Genomic DNA, 22,052 nt, shown 5'->3' on the forward strand with positions numbered 1-22,052 from the left:
GTTGTAAGATTATATCTTTCAGTTTAATTTGACTCTACTCCTAAAATTAGAGTTAGTGCATGAGAGGCTGGGCCAATTCAATCAGCACACCATATATTTATTGGTCACTAGCATTTATTCTCTTGTGAATTCTTGTTTATCTTATCTGCTCGTTTGTCTATTGGGTAATTTTTCCATTCCATTTTGCATTATAGAATTTTATCAAATGCAAATGATTTACTCTTTAATCTCTTATATGGGTTTCAGGTAAATCTACCACTCTATTATTTTGCTTATGGTTTCTTAAAAAAGTTAGGCTTACCTGTATAACTTGCTAATATTTTCTGCAAATGATATTTTTGTCATTTTCTCAGCATATTTTTTCATGCATTTCCTATTTTCTCATGCATTATTTTTTCATGCATTCACCGTATTAATTTCATGCACTATAAGACCATACTTTAAAGTGACTTTTATACTTGGGACTTGTTTTCTTCCTACCAGATAAGATAAAGGATTATGTAGTTTTACAGATCAACACTGGTCTTTTTTGTGAAACGTCGCCTAGGAACAAAAATCTCCTCAGCAATTACTTTTCCTTAAGTAAGCCCCTTGTTTTCCTGAACTGCAGTTTACTCCTTTTTGCTACTGTGACTGTCAGGGAGACAAGACAGTAAACAGAGGTTTATATATTTTTTAAATTTTTTAAAGATTTTTTAATGTGTACCATTTTCCCCCATACTTATTTATTTTGAATTGAAGGAAAATTGCTTCATAATATTGTGTTGGCCTCTGTCACACATGAGTCAACCACAGGTATCCATGTGTTCCTCCCTCTTTACCTCCCTCCCACCTCCCACCCCTTCCCACCACTCTTGATACGGACTATTTTAAAAGTTTTACTGAATTTGATACAATATTGTTCCTGTTTTATGGTTTTGTTCTTTGGCTGTGAGGCATGTAGGATATTAGCTCCCTGACCAGGGATCAAACCCGCACCCTATTGCACTGGAAGAAGAAGTCTTAACCACTGGACTGTCTAGGAAGTCCCAGAGCTTTAATAATGTATGGTCTGTCCACTTTTACAGCTTCTTCTCTTCTCTTCTTTTTTTCTGCTTTTTAATTTTTATTTTATTTTTTTAGCTTTACAATTTTTCTGCTTTTTTAAAATTGCCTTTCCATCCCCATACTATCCAGGCTCTGAATCAAAGGTGCTTCCTAGGTCTCTCACTTGAAATCAAATCAACTGGTAGCTTATTTTAAAAATTTACAAATCATTCACTTTTTTTTCAGGTTTTTACATCAGAAACATAAATTTTTTTTTCCTCCCTATTTACTCCTTCATATCTAAGTAGTACTTTTCAGGAGCTCTTTTGGGTTGAAAAGCCTTTAGGAATAGATAAATTCCATTGATCTATATTGTTAAGTCAGGAGCAAATTCAAATATAATTTAAAATATAGTTTCCCCTTCAATGTGGATAAAGTCAACTGTGTTTTTTCTCTTAGGAAAGAGATAGATAAACTTAGCAATCTGTTCAATTTCTACTGTACATCAATACAAGATATTAATATTAATATTGAGGAGAATGAAGAGGCAGTGACCGAAGTATTGAGAGAAACAAAGTCATCAAAAAATGAATTAACTGCTTTAGAAAAAACTGTAAGTTTTCATAATTAACATTTAAAAAAATACTGACATTAGCTTTGTACTATGGCTACTTGAACTTGTAATTTAGAGTATTTATTTATATATTAATATTGAACCACCTATGTCACTAAGGGGCTTCCTTATTGTTTTTTGTGTATCTCTCTTTCTATTCTCTTTTTGTTTCCTCTGATTAACATCTTTATCTCAATACTTAATGTTTACATTAATAAACTTGTATAATGAGTTTTGATTATCTATTATGATGAATCCCCTAATCTTATATTTCCTTTTGAGTTTTAGGTTATTTTTTTTATTAGAGTTATAATTGGAATCACATTCACTTATGGATTATATGATGGGGATATGAAATCTGTATGATGGGATCCTTAAACATAAACATGATCTATCTCTCCATTTATTTGGGTAGTTTTACTAAACTGGACCTTAACCAATTTCTTGGAACTTTGTCAAAGGCAAACTCTGTCTGTGATCATTCTTAGACAAATTAAACCTTCTGTCTCCACTAAATATTAAGTTGATTTTTAATGTAAATACTTTTTTAAAATACAGGTAGTACAGGCAGTATGTATTATTTATATTTCCTTAAGACTGATTTGTTTAATACTATATAGGTAACTTGCATAAATTTTTGGTTTTGGAAAAATGTTTTCTCTGATAGTAGAGTGCAATTCTAAATAGGTTTATTTTGTAAATTGTGATAGTTGTGTTATTTAACTGTTTTATATCTCTGATTTATTTTTTGACTAATGTATCAATTGTTGTGAAAGCTATATTAAAATATATCTCAGTATGATAGTGTATTTCTTTATTATTTCTTAATTATTTTGCCTTATATAATTTGAAACCATATATTTAGATGAAACTCACTTTAGAATGTTTAAAGTTGATTTTTTTCTTAAGATGTATTTTATTTACATGTTTTCGGGCTACTAATTGCTAGAATTTTTGGAACACATATTGCATTTACTGGATGTGAAGCATAATCAATATCATTAGATTCTTAATGAACAGTTTAAGGGCCATATGATCTTTTCCTGACATATATTCTATTTTTCATGTTATGTCCATATTATTTAATAATTGGAAGGAATGATGCTAAAGCTGAAACTCCAGTACTTTGGCCACCTCATGCGAAGAGTTGACTCATTGGAAAAGACTCTGATGCTGGGAGGGATTGGGGGCAGGAGGAGAAGGGGACAACAGAGGATGAGATGGCTGGATGGCATCACAGACTTGATGGATGTGAGTCTGAGTGAACTCTGGGAGTTGGTGATGGACAGGGAGGCCTGGCGTGCTGTGATTCATGGGGTCACAAAGAGTTGGACACAACTGAACGACTGAACTGAACTGAACTGAACTGATGTTAGGATAATTTCTCATTAATTTAAACAATAAATGTTTGATAATATTCCAAGTTTAACACACAGCTCTTTCTGTTTATCAGACATCTCTGATTTGGCACTGTTTTGTTTCTTGTTACTAAAGTATATCTTCTATAAGCTTCTTTAGTGAGTCAGAGTTGAAATTCTCAGAATTTTCTTTCTCTGAAAAGTTCGTATTTTGTTCTTATTTATGCAGTGTACGGAATATGCACCTGAATTAAGATTGGAGTGATTTACACCACTGCATAGGCAATGTAGAATAATCCAGAAATAAGCAAGCCTGAAAACACTGAAACACACTGGACTGAAGTGTCAGAAGGGATGAGATGGGATAAGGGAGTTGGAAGAAACTGATCTAAAATAGGTAGATTTAGATCCACCCTGTGAACTCGTGGGCTGCAGCACACTAGGCTTCCCTGTCCTTCACTATCTCCCAAGTTTGCTCAAACTCACATCCATTGAGTTGGTGATGCCATCAACCAACCTCATTCTCTGTTGCCCTGTTTTCATCCTGCCCTCAATCTTTCCCAGTTATCAGGGTCTTTTCCAGTGAGTCAGCTCTTCCCATTAGGTGGCCAAAGTATTGGAGATGAAGCATCAATCCTTCCATGGAATTTTCCAGGGAATTCCCAATATTCCAGGGAATATTCAGGATTGATTTCCTTTAGGATTGACTGGGGAGAAGGCAATGGCAACCCATTCCAGTACTCTTGCCTGGCAAATCCCATGGAAGGAGGAGCCTCATAGGCTGCAGTCCATGGGGTCGCTAGGAGTCAGACATGACTGAGCGACTTCACTTTGACTTTTAACTTTCATGCACTGGAGAAGGAAATGGCAACCCACTCCAGTGTTCTTGCCTGGAGAATCCCAGGGATGGGGGAGCCTGGTGGGCTGCCGTCTCTCGGGTCGCACAGAGTTGGACACGACTGAAGTGACTTAGCAGCAGCAGCAGCAGCAGGATTGACTGGTTTGATCTCCTTGCTGTCCAAGGGGCTCTCAAGAGTCTTCTCCAGTACCCTAGTTTGAACGCATCAATTATTCAGTGCTCAGCCTTCTTTATGGTCCAACTCTCATATCCATGCATGATTACTGCAAAAATCATGGCTTTGACTATATGGATCTTTGTTGACAAAGTGGTATCATGGGATTTTTAATACACTGTCTTGGTTTGTCATAGTTTTTCTTCCAAGGAGCAAGCATCTTTTAATTTCATGACTGCAGTTACTGTCCACAGTGATTTTGGAGCCAAGAAAATGAAATCTGTCACTGTTTCTACTTTTTACCCATCTATTTGCCAAGGGGCTCTCAAGAGTCTTCTCCAACACCACAGTTCAAAAGCATCAATTCTTCACTGCTCAGCTTTCTTTATAGTTCAGCTCTCACATCCATACATGACTGCTGGAAAAACCATAGCCTTGACTAGACAGAGCTTTGTTGACAAAGTAATGTCTCTGCTTTTTAATATATTGTCTAGGTTGGTTGTAGCTTTTCTTTCAAGGAGCAAGCATCTTTTAATTTCATGGCTGCAGTCACCATCTGCAGTGATTTTGGAGCCCAAGAGAATAAAGTCTGTCACTGTTTCCATTGTTTCCCCATCTACTTGCCACGAAGTGATGGGACCGGATGCCATGATCTTAGTTTTTTGAATACTGAGTTTTAAGCCAAATTTTTCAGTCTCCTTTTCACCTTCATCAAGAGGCTCTTTAGTTTCTCTTCACTTTCTGCCACTAGGGTGGCGACATCTGCATATCTGAGGTTATCGATGTTTCTTCTGGCAATCTTGATTCCTAACTGAGATTCATCCAGCCCTGCATTTCACATGATGTACTCTGCATATAAGTTAAGTAAGCAGAGTGATAATATACAGCCTTGACATATTCCTTCCCGATTTTGAACCAGTTCGTTGTTCATATCCAGTTCTAACTTTACTTCTTGACCTGAATACAGATTTCTAAGGAGGCAGGTGAAGTGTCAATGTTTAACTCTTCTCATCCTTTCAATCCTACTGCTGTCTGACTGAATCCTCTCATTTTAAACTTCAATATGAAAGGAGACAAATTCTTGGAAATTGAGGGAAAATCACTTTAACTTGTGAGTCTAGATAACACTTGATGAGGTGGAATGTAGTAGAGTGCAGACATTGAAATAAAGTATAGTGTTGTCAAATAGTTATGAGCTCAGTTTTCTAATCGGAGAAGGCAATGGCACCCCACTCCAGTACTCTTGCCTGGAAAATCCCATGGATGGAGGAGCCTGGTAGGCTGTGTAGTTCATGGGGTCGCTAAGAGTCAGACACGACTGAGCGACTTCCTTTTCACTTTTCACTTTCATGCACTGGAGAAGGAAATGGCAACCCACTCCAGTGTTCTTGCCTGGAGAATCCCAGGGATGGGGGAGCCTGGTGGGCTGCCATCTACGGGGTCGCACAGAGTCGGACACGACTGAAGCGACTTAGCAGCAGCAGCAGCAGTCTTCTAATCATGTTGAAATTTATCATTTATAAAAATGTCACTGTTAGTAAAATATTGTCAAAGGGGAAATTTATTCACTAAACCTAAAATAACCTTTTTTTTTTTTTGATCATTTCTAAAAATGGCATGTCTGGTCCTTCATAACATAACATTATTTTGATGAGATATTATGAATGTATTTACAAGGTTAGTAATGTTTTTCAATTATAGAAATCATTTGTGAACTATCATATTTTATAGAGATGATGAGAGCATGATGAAGTTTAGATATATTTTTTCTGTGTTTGGCTTATTATAAAAAACCTTTGAGCTGTATTTTCAAAGTGGGCATATTAAACACTCAGTTAAAAGCAATGTTGTGCATCATTTCCAGGCATTGTTTTTTGGTATGCAATCGGTACTTTTAGTTCTGGAGGAAAAGAAAAGATTTTTGCTGCCTAATTGCACATACAACCTAACTGATCTTTTAAAATTTCAGGGCATATCATGCTTTCAATTTAGAATCTTTGCTTCATTAATGTACACTTTTCTGTATTTGTATTGTCACTGTATCTAGGAAAACAAATTTTTTCCTTCTCATTTCTACAAACAATAGCTTCTATAAAGTAGAAAACATTTAAAAATTGGTTAAGTACTTTAAAAAATTTGTCAAGATCAAATTCGTCTTAAATGTAAAAATAAAGCTGCTTTTCTATGATTTTTCCCAATGTTTTCTTTGAAGTCTAATTCTTCCATAGCTCAGGAATTTTTAAAAATATCATTATCTGCAATTCTTTGTTTCTTGTAGTATTAAAGAAACAGCCACCTACAGTTCATTTTATCCAGTCACTTGATAAAGTAATACAAAAATAACTTTCAAAGATACAGAAATTCTTTGTGATTTTCATATTTTATTGAACAATTATAGGTGTACAAAAATTTAATCTCTAATATACTTTACAGATAAAGGTTGTAAATAAGTGAATTACTTTTGTATATATGTGATATTTTTATATTTTTGGATATTGTCTTTTTAGTAGAAATTTAATATTTATTGATAAATTATTGATCTAGGGTACTATAAGTGTAAATCCAAATACCAAAAAATACCTATTACCGTATACCTTTTGATTAACATTTTATCTCAAAATCTTTCAAATTAAATAATTTTGTATTAAAAACAAGCCAGCAATTGCTATTGATGCTATTAATTTACTAAATAGGAAACCAGTCTAAAAAAGCTAAGTGGGATTTCCGTGACGGTCCAGGGGTGCGGGCCCTGCTCCCACTGCAGGGGACACGGGTTCTATCCCTAGAAAGTGAACTAAAATTCCTCATTTCATGTGGGGGACACGGGTTCTATCCCTAGAAAGTGAACTAAAATTCCTCATTTCATGTGGGGGACACGGGTTCTATCCCTAGAAAGTGAACTAAAATTCCTCATTTCATGTGGGGGACACGGGTTCTATCCCTAGAAAGTGAACTAAAATTCCTCATTTCATGTGGGGGACACGGGTTCTATCCCTAGAAAGTGAACTAAAATTCCTCATTTCATGTGGTAGGGCCAAAACATAAAAAGTAAAAAATGATTTTTAAAAAAGAGCTTTAAGAAGAAAAGCTGAGTGATTTTTCTCCAACAAAGTTGTGTTGCAGTGAAACTGCAATATAATTTTTATTATTGTTTTATTCTATAGTTTTTATGAATTATATGGGTAAAATGTGATAATGTGTAAAATTACAGATTGCTAGTTTTTTAGCCATAAGATTTTAATCTCTTTTTATTTTATTGTGTGGCATATGTGTAAAATATTAAGTAACAACATCTATGAATTTGGCTTTATTTCAATTTTTATTTTAGAGGAATGGTTCATGTTATCTAAATATTGATTTCAAACATATGCTTGCTATCATTTTAAAGATTTTAAAAGTATTCTTAGGTTATGAAATCTATCAGGAATAGATGATTACTTACACAGAATACTTTGTAAGCATCTGTGAAGATGATTTTAAATGGTTTCTCATTTGACCTATTGAAACAATGTATTATATTAAAATTAAACCATTTTAAAATTCCTGGGGTGAACTCTGCTTGGTTATGGTTTATTGTTCTTTTAATTTACTGCTGAGTTTGATTTGTAATTATTTTATTTAGGATTTTATATCCATATTCATAAATCAGTCTGTATTTCAGTGTTCTTAATTTGTGCTGTATTTGACAGATTTTCTTATCAGGATTATACTGGCTTTATAAATGAATTGTGAAGCTTTTCTTCCTTTCTTATTACCTGGAGAATTAATATAGATTTAAGTAAACTTTTTCTTAAAACTTTAATAGGACATCTTGGTGAAAAATGATCATTGTTTTTATTTTTTTCAATTGTTTGAATTATTGCTTTATTTTTATGGACAGTTGTTTTACTTTGTCATGATTAGTTTTTATTAGGATATATATTTCTCCTTGATATCTCTATAATTTTTGATGGACCTAGAAATAATCAAAGTGGATTAAAATTTTCAAATCTAATATAACATTATATAAAATGTTCTTTTATACTCATCTCTTATTTTTAATTATATGTGTATTTTTCACTTTCTAAATGAAATTGTTCAAATTTTTAAAAATTGAATTAAAAAGTAGAGATGACTCTTGGATTAGCAATTCTACAGTCTTCCAGCTTCTGAAATAGTAATGTATGTTTCTGTAGTTATAATTTTCTTTTTATTTCTTTAGGTTTATTCTCTTTATTTTTACTTTCCACCTCCCTATTTTGAATGCTTCATGTTTTATTTTTGAATCTTACCCTAAGCTACATTGCATTTCTTGTACTTTGCAAGAAAAGCCCTTGAAAGGATTTTCTGTGTTCATTGTTTCTATTTCTCTCCTTACATTCCCACTTTAGATGATTCCCAGTCAGGCTTTCACCATTACACTACACTGTAATTGCTGCTAATAGATCCTATTTCCTTCTTTACGATCCTCATAAAATCTGGTGGAATTCATTACACAAACTATTATCTAAAATTATTTTATACACTTTTTAAATGGCACGAATACTTAATGTTTATCCCTTAAAGTTTAGAATACACTCATGTGAGGAGCAGAAATTACTGATCTATGATCTCACTATTTAAATGTAGTCACTGTTAACATTTTGTTTTATATAGACAGACCTTATGATATATTTTGAAAGGATATTATCATATGCATAGAATAATTGATGACATTTCTCCTTATATAAAAACTTACTGCAAAATCATATTTTAAAATACAACTTTAATGATTGAGAGTTTCTTAGACTCTTATTATTGCACATTTAAGACATTTTCAGTTTTTAGGTATTGTAAACAAAGCTGTGATAAATGTCTCTAAAACTTTTAAATATTAATATAAGTCCTTATTTTAACAAAAATATTTTAATGGAAAAATAATAAAAGTTGAATTGTGCTAGTGTTAATTCAAGTAAAAGCTATATGCCTTATATTCTGATAAGGCTTACATGATTTACCTGCATTTTAATATTTTTTTTCCAAAATTCTGAAAACTTTTCACTCTGCCCTATTTACAGCTCACTTTTTAATGAAAATATTTCCATTAATTGAATTAATTGTTCTTATCTTCAGTTAATGTACATGTAGCACTTGTCTCTAGAAACTTCTTTCTCTTGGCTTTTGGAACACAGACTATTCTTCTTTCTTCTTATTTTTCTGGAAGCTTGTTCTCAGTTTCCTTCACCCATGTCTCTTTATCTCCCCAAACTCCAAACATCTGAGATTCCAGGGGCTTAGTCTTTTATTATAAGCTTTGTATATCTAACTGCCAACTCAATCTCCCTTTAGATGTTTAGTGGGTATCTCAGGCTTTACTTTTTGAAAATTAAACTTGATGTCCAGTTTCTTCATAACCTGCAATTCGAGTTTATTGCTGTTCAGTCCTTGCAGTTTTTCCGACCAAGTCCCTCAAAATACATGTTAAAATTATATATTCATTTATGTGGAGAATTACTTGTCCAAAGATGCATATATTCAGTTTTCATAGATCATTGCAATTTTTTTCCAAAGTAGTTATACATTTTCTACTCAGACCACCATGTGTGAGAATTCCAGCCTCAGATTAGCATCATCATCTAATATTATCATTTATTTATCTTTAACTATAAGACTTTTGTTGAATTTATCCTGTTGTGGTTTCAAATTTGCATTTCTCTGATGACTCATGAGGTTGAGAATTTTTAAAGCAATTCACGTAGAATGTTGTTTTAGTCTATCATAGTATTGGACTCATATTTCTCCTCCACATTATGGTTGTGACCTTCACTTTACACCTTTTAGATACTCAATTATCTTATCTGAAAAACTAGATGTGTGTTAATTTAATATGTTAAAACTCTACAGGAGAGATTAGGGATTAAGGTGTTGATTAAAGGGAAAGTACTTCGTTCAGTTGTCAAAATTATTCACTGAATTAGTTCAGACCACCAAATACACATGCCTGCTCTCAGATTTGTAAATGGATGATCAACCATTTTTCTCTAATATGGGATTTTCTAAAATCTCCACTCTCCTCTTGAATTAAATTAGAACTTCATGTCTTCCTGGGTGAAAAATTCATGGCTTAGGATAAAATTTTCTGGGAAGACGTTTTGTACTGGGAGAGCTCTGTATCAAAAAAATAGAGACATCCTTGCAAATGGAGTCACACAAAAAACTAACAGATAGGTGAGATAATGACAATTTTGTGGGAATGAGGATTTGAAAGCATTCCAGATCAGTGGAATGCTCTGGTGGCTCCCTTTGGTGGCTTCCCAACTGATGGATTTCTCCCTAATAGATTAATATGATATTCAAGATTAATATGAGCCTATTATTATATAATAGATTCAGACTCATTGGTAAAGAATCCCACCTGCCAAGCATGAAATGCAGAAGACCGGAATTCGATCCCGAGTCAGGAAGACCCCCTGGAGACGGAAATGGTAACCCACTCCAGTATTCTTGTCTGGAAAATTCCGTGAACAGAGGAGCCTGGTGGGTACAGTCCATGGGGTTGGAATGAGTCGAAAGAAACTGAGCACGCAAGGCTATTATGAACCTGGAGGGAAGGATTAGGACAAGTTGAAACACACAAAGCTCACACCTCTCACTCAGATTAAACTGTTATCTTAATAGGTGCTCCCCATTTGCTGCAAGCCTTCTTTCAATTTTCAAAGTTCTGAAAAAGCTAATTTTGGCTTTTTTTTGAGCCAGATTTCTCATTACCTTTATGGAGAAGAGCTTTCAGATGTTTTTAATCCACCACGTCCACCGATATCCTTCATGAGGACTAACTATATCTCAGATTTTTCTCAGTCTAAACTTCTCCTTCAGTGTTGTTTATGTTGCCTTTTGCCACACAACTTTTGTAAAATATGCCATTGGATACATCACAAATCTTGGTTTGTTTGGAGAGGTAACATTCTCTTTCAGTCCAAGATTATGCAAATAGAATCATATTGTTTAATTTGTACTGTTTTTGTGTTTGTATTTAGGTTTCCTCAATCTGAAATTTATGTTTGTTATGAAGTCAGTTGAATGTGAAATAGAAATATCACTTTTTTTTTCTTTTAAACAGAAGTTCTATATTATTCTAACCCATTAATTAAATAACTTCTTTCTCACTGAATTCAAATACTTTAAAAAATGAATTCAGATTGTGAGGCTCTAGTTTTTCCTTCTTTCTTTATTGCAATGCCAAAAATAAATACTCCTTTAATATAGTGGTATTATAAGATGTTTTAATATCTGGTAGCAAGTTTCAAATATTCTTATTTTTCAGATACCTCTTGTCTAGCTTCACATACATTTCTTTTTTTTTTTTCTTTTTTTTAATTAATTTTATTTTATTTTTAAACCTTACATAATTGTATTAGTTTTGCCAAATATCAAAATGAATCCACCACAGGTATACATGTGTTCCCCATCCTGAACCCTCCTCCCTCCTCCCTCCCCATACCATCCCTCTGGGTCGTCCCAGTGCACCAGCCCCAAGCATCCAGCATCGTGCATTGAACCTGGACTGGCATCTCGTTTCATACATGACATTTCACATGTTTCAATGCCATTCTCCCAAATCTTCCCACCCTCTCCCTCTCCCACAGAGTCCATAAGACTGTTCTATACATCAGTGTCTCTTTTGCTGTCTCGTATACAGGGTTATTGTTACCATCTTTCTAAATTCCATATATATGCGTTAGTATACTGTATTGGTGTTTTTCCTTCTGGCTTACTTCACTCTGTATAATAGGCTCCAGTTTCATCCACCTCATTAGAACTGATTCAAATGTATTCTTTTTAATGGCTGAGTAATACTCCATTGTGTATATGTACCACAGCTTTCTTATCCATTCATCTGCTGATGGACATCTAGGTTGCTTCCATGTCCTGGCTATTATAAACAGTGCTGCGATGAACATTGGGGTACACGTGTCTCTTTCCCTTCTGGTTTCCTCAGTGTGTATGCCCAGCAGTGGGATTGCTGGATCATAAGGCAGTTCTATTTCCAGTTTTTTAAGGAATCTCCACACTGTTCTCCATAGTGGCTGTACTAGTTTGCATTCCCACCAACAGTGTAAGAGGGTTCCCTTTTCTCCACACCCTCTCCAGCATTTATTATTTGTAGACTTTTGGATCGCAGCCATTCTGACTGGTGTGAAATGGTACCTCACAGTGGTTTTGATTTGCATTTCTCTGATAATGAGTGATGTTGAGCATCTTTTCATGTGTTTGTTAGCCATCTGTATGTCTTCTTTGGAGAAATGTCTATTTAGATCTTTGGCCCATTTTTTGATTGGTTCATTTATTTTTCTGGAGTTGAGCTGTAGGAGTTGCTTGTATATTTTTGAGATTAGTTGTTTGTCGGTTGCTTCATTTGCTATTATTTTCTCCCATTCTGAAGGCTGTCTTTCAGGCTCTACTACAAAGCCACAGTTATCAAGACAGTATGGTACTGGCACAAAGACAGAAATATAGATCAATGGAACAAAATAGAAAGCCCAGAGATAAATCCACGCACATATGGACACCTTATCTTTGACAAAGGAGGCAAGAATATACAATGGATTAAAGACAATCTCTTTAACAAGTGGTGCTGGGAAATCTGGTCAACCACTTGTAAAAGAATGAAACTAGAACACTTTCTAACACCATATACAAAAATAAACTCAAAATGGATTAAAGATCTCAACGTAAGACCAGAAACTATAAAACTCCTAGAGGAAAACATAGGCAAAACACTCTCTGACATACATTACAGCAGGATCCTCTATGACCCACCTCCCAGAATATTGGAAATAAAAGCAAAAATAAACAAATGGGACCTAATTAAACTTAAAAGCTTCTGCATACATTTCTTCCATATGAATTTCATTTCATGAAGTTTCAAAGGAAATACTCCTTTTTATTTTGTCTGTATTAATTTTGGGATAACTGACAGTATATTAAACATTTCTATGAAATGTTTTTTCTTGGCATGACGTAGTGACTAAACAATAACTGCTACTGCTGCTGCTAAGTCGCTTCAGTCGTGTCCGACTCTGTGCGACCCCATAGACGGCAGCCCACCAGGCTCCCCCGTCCCTGGGATTCTCCAGGCAAGAACACTGGAGTGGGTTGCCATTTCCTTCTCCAATGCATGAAAGTGAAAAGTGAAAGTGAAGATGCTCAGTCATGTCTGACTCTTTAGCGACCCCATGGACTGCAGCCCACCAGGCTCTTCCATCCATGGGATTTTCCAGGCAAGAGTACTGGAGTGGGGTGCCATTGCCGTCTCCGAAGCAATAACAACAAGCTTCTAAATAAGAATTTTTGTTTGCTGTATTATAGGTCCTCCCTTTTGTGTTGAATTTATTTCCAAATATTATGTTTTTGAGAAAAGTTTTTAAATATTGTTGTAATGCTTTTAACAGATTAGTACCTTTGTAGGTAAACACTATTAATTCTCTTATGCTATCTCCCCCAAATTTATTTATTGTGATCTTAAATAGAATATTTTACCTTCCTAGGTATTCAATCATACCATCTAAAATTGAAGGCATATATTCATATTCAGTATTATACTAGTAACATTTGGTTTCTTTATCCACTTGGATTTAGCTAAATTTCACAAAACATGATTAATAACAGTGGTGATGAAAGATAATGTGGCCTCATTTTTGAGTTCAGTGGGCGTGGGTTCAGCATTTTATGATTTATTTTGATATTACATGTTGGTTCTTTATATTTGGGTATGTTTTCCTTTTGCTAGGTGAAAAATTATGGAAACTAGTGAGTTTGTCAATGGCTTTTTTGTGGCATTTTGGCCATCTTCATGTTATTTTCTTCTTTAATTTGTTGATAGCAGTATTGGCAATTTAAATTTTCTAATTTTTATCAATTCTTAAAAGTAAAATACGTTCTATCTTATCAAGATTAATCATTCATTTTAATACTGTTAGACTTGCTAAATTGTATTTGGAATCTTGCATCAGTTTTCATAATGAAAACAGCCTGCATTGTTATTTTATAATATTTAAATTAATATTTAAGTTACTGTAGTTGCATAATTTGAAAGATAATTTATTTCTTACTTTACAAAAGAATGGAAAGCACCACAACTTATTTTGTGTATGTATGTATTTTTTCTTTAGCTAGATGATTTGAAAAGGCTTTATGATCAACTACACTGGAAGAGAAAAATTTATGAAAGTGAATATTTGGAAGTACTTAATAATTTTTATGCCACGGTAAGTTGATGTTTCCATATTTCCCACTAGAGCTTCATTCTGTTTTCCCAACTATTATCTTATACAACTAAAAGTAATTTCATTATTACACATTTTTTTTCTTTTTAAGTTATGTAAACATGTATAAATGATTCTGTTTTTTTTTTTAAGAAATCAACATGGGATACTGAACTTTCTAATATTGCAAAGGATTTTTCTGATATTTCAATAGCATGTTCTCAATTGGTGGAAGAAAATAAAAGACTCAGTACTGATATTGACACTGTACTAGGTTATATCAATGACAGGTAATACCGCCAATATGCTTTTCATTCTTATGTAACATATCTAATATGTTAAATATGATAAATGACTTCATCTTGTGTTCCTTCATTTGTGGATGGTGTAATGGTGTTTGTGTTTATGACTAACTCACATTTTATTTCTATCCCAAATGTTGCTCTTTAATCATTCTGAATCCCTTTAGAAAAATTAACATAGTGAAAAAATGATCTTATAAGAAGTTTTACACTCATTCATATCACTTCCTTTTAACATGTTCTCTTATACTCAAAAAATACTTTAAAATATGTCTAATCAATCTCATGATCTCCTTCAGTCAATACTCAATTCTTCCCTGAAACTGATAAACTAGATTTCTCGGCTCAAAAACCTATGAATTTTCTTGATTCCTCTTTTTATTTCAACCCTCATAGTCAACATGTTAACAGGAAATGTTCCACATACTAAATAAATTTTTAATCTGTCTGGTTCATTCTACACCAGAAGAACTTTGGTACAAACTGAACTTATGATGTTTTCCAAAACTGGTTTTGTGTAGCATCGGTGGTATAGTGATGAGCATAGCTCCCTTTCAACGCTGATTTTCCTGCAGTAACTATGTTCCCTTTTTAATGCATTATCTACATTATGGTTAGTGCATTCTTTTTTTCTTCTAATTTTTAAACTAAATATGATCCATTTCCCTCCATACTTACACTGATTTTAGCAGGGTGAGGGGACAAAGGTCCCACCTTAATGTATCCCACAAGGTCCCTCAGTAGGCAGGTAGGCCTGGTTCTGCAACACAAGGTTCATCCTTATTCAGTTCAGTTCAGTTCAGTCGCTCAGTCATGTCCGACTCTTTGCGACCCCATGAATTGCATCCTTATTACTTGGTTCAAATATAGTGTCCTTACTTCAGCTTCTCCTCCTTGTTACTTTTTTTTCTCCAGCCTCTAAGGTGTTTTCATGCTAATTTCTTTTCAATAAATGCTATTCCTTTAACTTCTACTTAGCAAATTGCTGTCTATCCTGAAGATTACAGCTGAGGAGTCAGTTCTGGGAAGCCTCCATTGATTGTCCGGTTAAATCCAGTTCCTCTAGTATGTGTGTAGATGGCACATTTTCTCTTCTGCTTCATATCACTTGTCAAATTTGCAGGGTTTTTGTATGTAAATATTTGACTGATGTCCATCTTCCTTAACAAATGGTAAGACATAAGCCATGGCCATATTTTCTTCATCACTGAATCTTCATCATCAAGCATAGTTCCTGACCCATACTATGCTGCTGCTGCTGCTGCTAAGTCACTTCGGTCGTGTCCAACTCTGTGTGACCCCATAGATGGCAGCCCACCAGGCTCCCCTGTCCCTGGGATTCTCTAGGCAAGAACACTGGAGTGGGTTGCCATTTCCTTCTCTAATACATGAAAGGAAAAGTGAAAGGGAAGTCGCTCAGCTGTGTCCGACTCTTAGCAACCCCATGGACTGCAGCCCACCAGGCTCCTCCATCCATGGGATTCTCCAGGTGAGAGTACTGAAGTGGGGTACCAGTGCCTTCTCCCCATGCTATGCTATCCATTATTAATTATTGAAAGGAGGGGAAGCGGAAAGAATAGAGAGAGGTGATGATGATACTGGGCAATTGTATATGACGTTTGATACGATTTCTTTGTGCTTATTTTATCTTTGGATGATAGAATGAAACCGTTTGTAAAATTCATCTGTATGTTAAACATACTATTTTAAAGAAAGCAAAAAGAACATTGTTTTTTAAAGGATAACCTAAAATTGTAGCTGTATACTTTATTAAGAAAGAGAACCAGAGGAGAAGAAAAGTCTGAAAAGTTGGTAAGCTAATGACAAGACAGCTTTGGAGGAAAGGAAAAGAGTGTGAGAGTTAACTTCGTTAGATTATCCAGCAGTAATGAGCATCTGCCAAGACTTAGTGGTTCGTGCATGCTACATCGTTTGTCATGTCTGACTCTGTGTGACCCTATGGACTGTATGCTGCCAGGCTCCTCTGCCCATGGGATTTTCCAGGGAGGAATACTGGAGTGGGTTGCCATGACCTTCTCCAGGGGATCTTCCTGACTCAGGGATCAAACCCACGTCTCTGTCTCCTGCATTGGCAGGTGTGTTCTTTACCACTAGCGCCACCTGCGAAGCCCAGTGGTATACAGTATAAAGGTCTATTTCTCATTCATACTGAAGCCGAGCTGTGTCTGCTGTGTGTGCTTCATGTTATCTCTGCTTCTTAGATCCAGGTGAAGGATCAGATCCTTCTAGGGCATGTTGCTTTGGTAGCACAAGTACATTAGTGAGATCACTCAGTGGCTCTACAGCTTCCATAAAAGATGAAAAATTTTACTTCTGTTCATACTCCATTGACCAAAACAAGTCATATAGCCAAGTCCAATGTTAACCAGGCAGGAAGTCTAATCTTAAAAAGATAGATAATGAACTATTGGGAACACTAGTACAGGAAGTGGGAATGTAACCATGGTTATAGAGAAGAATTTCCATAGTATACATTATGCTTGTTCATGTAATACCTTAAGATGTCACTTACTACTTTCTTTTCTCAAATTTGTATCTGAAACTTAAAATTAAATCAGTGATTTTAGCAGCAGATTGAGAAGAAGCAATGTTGAAGAGAGAAGTGGTGAAAGGTTTGCAGAATGAAAGAGAAATTGAAAGATGTGCAGATAAGATCATAGCTGCCATGTGTCTAAGTAATGTTCGAAAAGAAGAGAAAACAAAGGACCGAGGCAAAATGTGATCACATAAATCAGCAGTTCATATGTCACAGAAGTTCTTAGGATAATCTTGTTTTTGCAAGTCTCTTACTGAGATAGATAGATGCAAAAATACTCATTTCCAAATTTCATTTGCTTTACTTCCAAGTCTTCTAAATCATTTTATGATTCTTTGTTTTTTTGCAGATGTTTAAAGCTTATCTTTTGCTTCTTAAACATAATATGAATAGTGATTTTACAATCTATGTCTGATAATGTAAATATGTGTAATTTTGTCATTTGCTTCTGTATCTTATTCTTCTAGCTGATGCTTTTGCTGTCTCTTACCCCTGTGTTCTTGGCTATCTTTAATGTGAGTTGTCCATTTTCTTTTGGAAACTATATGTGGGAAATCTTTGAGTCTTAGGGAAAAGTTGTTAATCATTTGCATCTTTGTATTTTTGAGAGTGGTTCTGCTTTTCAGTTTGTTTCCTTGGATATGCCCAAGACTTTTTTTTTTTAAATTTCCCAAACTATGATATTCAAAGCTCCATTTTATCAAATTTCCAGGGCATTCAGAGCAAAAGCATCTTGTATGATCTTTTTAGCAGCTTGATTGTAATGCATATTTAGTGTAGAGAAGAAAATGTAAAATGTACAAAAACAGACTGAAAACCTAAAATCATGTCAATAGAAGTAATCACTATTAATATATTGCTATTTCTTTCTTGATGAAACTGTGTGTTCTGATTTTATTCCCATCATGGTATAGTTGAATTCTTGTCATATTGTTATACAGATTTCAAATACATCATTTAAATATCTAAATATCTATACAAAAGTCATATTATATGGGTGAACCTTAATTTTTGTGAGAATTACTCTAATATTAAGATTTTATTTTTATGATTTATTTGAAATATATATGATTTTTTGTTTAAAAATATTTCTTAGCATCATTGCTATTTACAAATGTTAAATAGATTTATAGGAAAAGATTGGCTGTAATACTTTGAAGTTCCTAACACCTCTCTAAAACTGCTTTCCAGACTCTACCACTTATTGAAGCTGAGCAGTACATGAACTTGTTCTAGTATGCACCTATGCTAACATGAAGATATTAATTAAATAATTAAGTATATGATCTATTGTTCCTATATAGTCCATTTATTAAATGGAAATATTAAAAGATAGATGCAATTTTCAAGAAATTTTGTTCAGTACTCTGTGTATAACAAATATCTGCAAGACCTTTCAGTGATGATGATGGTATATGATTACTTACCTTGGAGTAGCAGTGCATAATTTAATAATTTTGTCTTTCACATAAGCCAGCATCCATTTACCATGGCCCCCTTGTATCTGGGACTTTTGATGTGAGCACAAAATTTTACTTGATTGCTTACTCACATGACAGGCTTCAGCAACCCACGTCAAGGAAATAAACTTGTTTAAGATGACTTGAAGTTGATTCATTTGGATTTAGTTTGCTGAAGTTAACTGTGTGGTATGAATTTCTATACAGCCATTTTCTTACATTTAAGCTCTGTAAAATATTCTAAATACCTACTTCTAATGCTCTACCATACCTCAAGCAAGAAAATGCCACTGTAACTGCAGTGAGCCAAAGATGGGATTGATCACTGAGGGAAATGAGCAAAAGGCTATTGAACACTATAAAGACAGACTGATATATTTTATGAAATATGTTTATCAAGAGTTAACAGGATGGTAATTTATTTGCAGAGACAGCAGTTAGAATATGATTGAAATTGTTGAACAGCCTAGAATACTTAGAATGAGCCCTAGAATATTTAGGGTACTGTGTTTTTCATACTCGTGTAGCTATATCTTATCAGCCTATTAATCTGAGTTACTTCTTAGGAGTAGAGATATAGAATATGATTTTTTAAGCATTTAGCAGCAAACTTTTGAATGAAAATGCTTAAGCTATTTTGGTTTTACTTTATTTTTTAAGTTTTCAGATATTAAAAGAGAAAATGGTATATGCCCTATTCAAACTTAACTACTCAGAGATGCATTAGCCTACTTTAGACTTTTTAAAAAGGGATTGAAATCTTGCAAGTAAGTAGCCCTTCCTGTTTCTGTTCTCTCCCTCTTCAGAAGCAATCAAAATCTGAATTTGGTCTCTATTAAAGTACGTATTAGAACTCGGATTCTCAGTTCTTAGACCTCCAGATTCCTAACCATCTTGTCTTCTACCTCACACGAACCATCTTGTCATTTCCAACATTGGAGTTACCTGCTGATCTTGATTTTAAGAATCCACTCCCTGACAACCAGAACCTGTCTCTTCAGCTTACTTCCTCCCGTACTACGTCGCTGCAGCAATTATATGACCCTTTATGATGATTAGTCTCTCATCCCTAGTGTATTTGTATATCCCCTTCTTGTCTTCCTTCCTTTTATATACAACCTACTTGTAATCAAAATAAGCATTCATTTAAAATAACTTCCAAAACTTTGTTTCTATGACCTGAAAGTATATCTTTGGACTAAACCAGGATCCTAACAGTTGATTGTGGCTAAGAAAACACAACTGTGCTAACTGTCATCATGGGTGGATACTGGTTTGGTGGACCCTAAAAGGTTATACAGGAGAAGGAAATGACAACCCACTCCAGTACTCTTGCCTGGAAAATCCCACGTATGGAGGAGCCTAGTAGGCTACAGTCCATGGGGTTGCAAAGAGTTGGACACAACTGAGCGACTTCACTATCACTTTCAAAGGTTATAGAAGGCGAAGCCTCTTTATGAAAGAAGGAGCATAAAATTATAATACAGAGGGCCCGTAGCTATTTTAATGTCGCTTGACAGAAGATAAATTATATTAGAAAAGGAAAAATAGAGAAAACAGTCTTATAGACTGTTGTGGTTATAATATCTCATTTTTGCAAACTTAACAAAAACATATGACCATGTAAAAATAACATTAGGGGCACTTAAAGGACTTTTTAAGGGCTAGGGGTCAGTTAGAGGCCCTCATATTTAAGCTTCATTAACATTGGAATACATTTGCCCTTGAGTATAACTTAAATTCTATGACTATAAGTCTCAAGCGATATTTAACACACCAAGAAATTTCTAGACACTTCAGTTTTTCTGACAACTGTTTCATATCTTCTCATTCACCTCAATCCTAATATGCACATTACCTCATTTTAAGCTAATAATCTCCCATTGTAATTCATAAAGAACATACATGCAATTAAATGGGAATTACCTTTTCTCTTACCAACCTATTTGCATCTGTCTTCACACATTCTGATATAATAATGGAAGACTCTTCTGTATAGGCGGAAAAAGCAATGGCACCCCACTGCAGTACTCTTGCCTGGAAAATCCCATGGACGGAGGAGCCTGGTAGGCTGCAGTCCATGGGGTTGCTAAGAGTCGGACCCGACTGAGTGACTTCACTTTCACTTTTTACTTTCACGCATTGGAGAAGGAAATGGCAACCCAGTGTTCTTGCCTGGAGAATCCCAGGGACAGGGGAGCCTGGTGGGCTGCCGTCTATGGGGTCGCACAGAGTCGGACACGACTGAAGTGACTTAGCAGCAGCAGCAGCAGCAGCTTCTGTACAGGAGTGCTCACTACCCATGTACTTGCCACATGGACGCTATTCTCGCTTAATACACTCAGAGGCTTGACACAATTTTTCCTCTTTTCCATGAATTATTGTTATTTTTCTCTATTTTACTACTTTATTAACATTGTATAATATTGCTCAGTTTATAAAAAGCAAACACAAGATAAAGCAGAGCACTGCATCCCCAAAATGCCCTTCCATTCTTTGTGAGAAAAATCTTATTCAAATAGACACTCCTGTTTCCATAAACTCACACCTCAGTTTCTATTCAATCCATATTCATTCAAACAAGGATTTTCTCAAGGTATCATATTCTAGATCTGAAGTGATTTTTTCTCATTAGTTTGAAAGTATTATTCATTTTATTCTTTCATTTAATCTTTAAACTATTGTACACATGTAAGGTGTATATTATGATGATTTGAATGTACATAAGTGAAAATGAAGTTGCTCAGTCGTATCTGACTCTTTGCGACCCCATGGACTGTAGCCTACCGGGTTCCATTGTCCATGGGATTTTCCAGGCAAGAGTACTGAAGTGGGTTGCCATTTCCTTGAATGTACATAGTGAAATGATTATCCCAATCAAGCTAACTAAGCCATCATCTCATGCAGTTACCTTCTGTGTGTATGCATGTGGTGTGAAAGTGAAGGTCACTCAGTTGTGTCCGACTCTTTGCAACTCCATGGACTATATAGTCTCTGAATTCTCCAGGCCAGAATACTGGCTATTGAGATATACAGTCTTAGCAAATTTCCTGTATTTAATACAGTATTATTTTTACTACTATTAATTATAATCATCATGTTTTACATTAAATCTGAGCTTACCTGTATTTCATTTAGTTTTGCTTGATAAGACGTCTGATGATATTTGGATATCATTTCTTTGTAGATAATCTGTTTTTTTCTGTCTGGGAAGTTTAGAATTTTCTCTTCCTATTTTCAGAGTTCTGAAATTTCACAGTCGCACACACATCTACAGGGGTGTGTGTTTCTGGGTGTCTAATATATCCAGTTTAGTATTACGTGGGACTTTTCAATTTAATGACCCATCCTGGTTTTCAGTACTGGAAATTTTTCACATAAAATTTTGTTACATACACCTCCTATCATTTTATTTACAATTTTTTCAGTGTTATTGAGGTGCAAATGACAAAATTGTATACATTAAAAGCATGAAATGTGACGATTTGACATACATATAC

The 22,052-nt window shown here is 34.7% G+C and overlaps 1 protein-coding gene across 1 annotated transcript in view; it reads left to right on the forward strand.

Moving 5' to 3' along the window:
- CCDC178 (coiled-coil domain containing 178) overlaps positions 1-22,052 on the forward strand; it is a 384,374-nt gene that overhangs the window by 73,948 nt on the left and 288,374 nt on the right. Inside the window, exons 9-11 of the mRNA XM_027525955.1 lie at positions 1,486-1,639; positions 14,141-14,236; positions 14,387-14,523. Coding sequence (XP_027381756.1) covers positions 1,486-1,639; positions 14,141-14,236; positions 14,387-14,523 — 387 coding nt within the window. The remainder of the gene's footprint in view (positions 1-1,485; positions 1,640-14,140; positions 14,237-14,386; positions 14,524-22,052) is intronic.

Source organism: Bos indicus x Bos taurus, chromosome 24, assembly GCF_003369695.1.
Source record: "Bos indicus x Bos taurus breed Angus x Brahman F1 hybrid chromosome 24, Bos_hybrid_MaternalHap_v2.0, whole genome shotgun sequence".
Classification (NCBI taxonomy): Eukaryota; Metazoa; Chordata; class Mammalia; order Artiodactyla; family Bovidae; genus Bos; species Bos indicus x Bos taurus.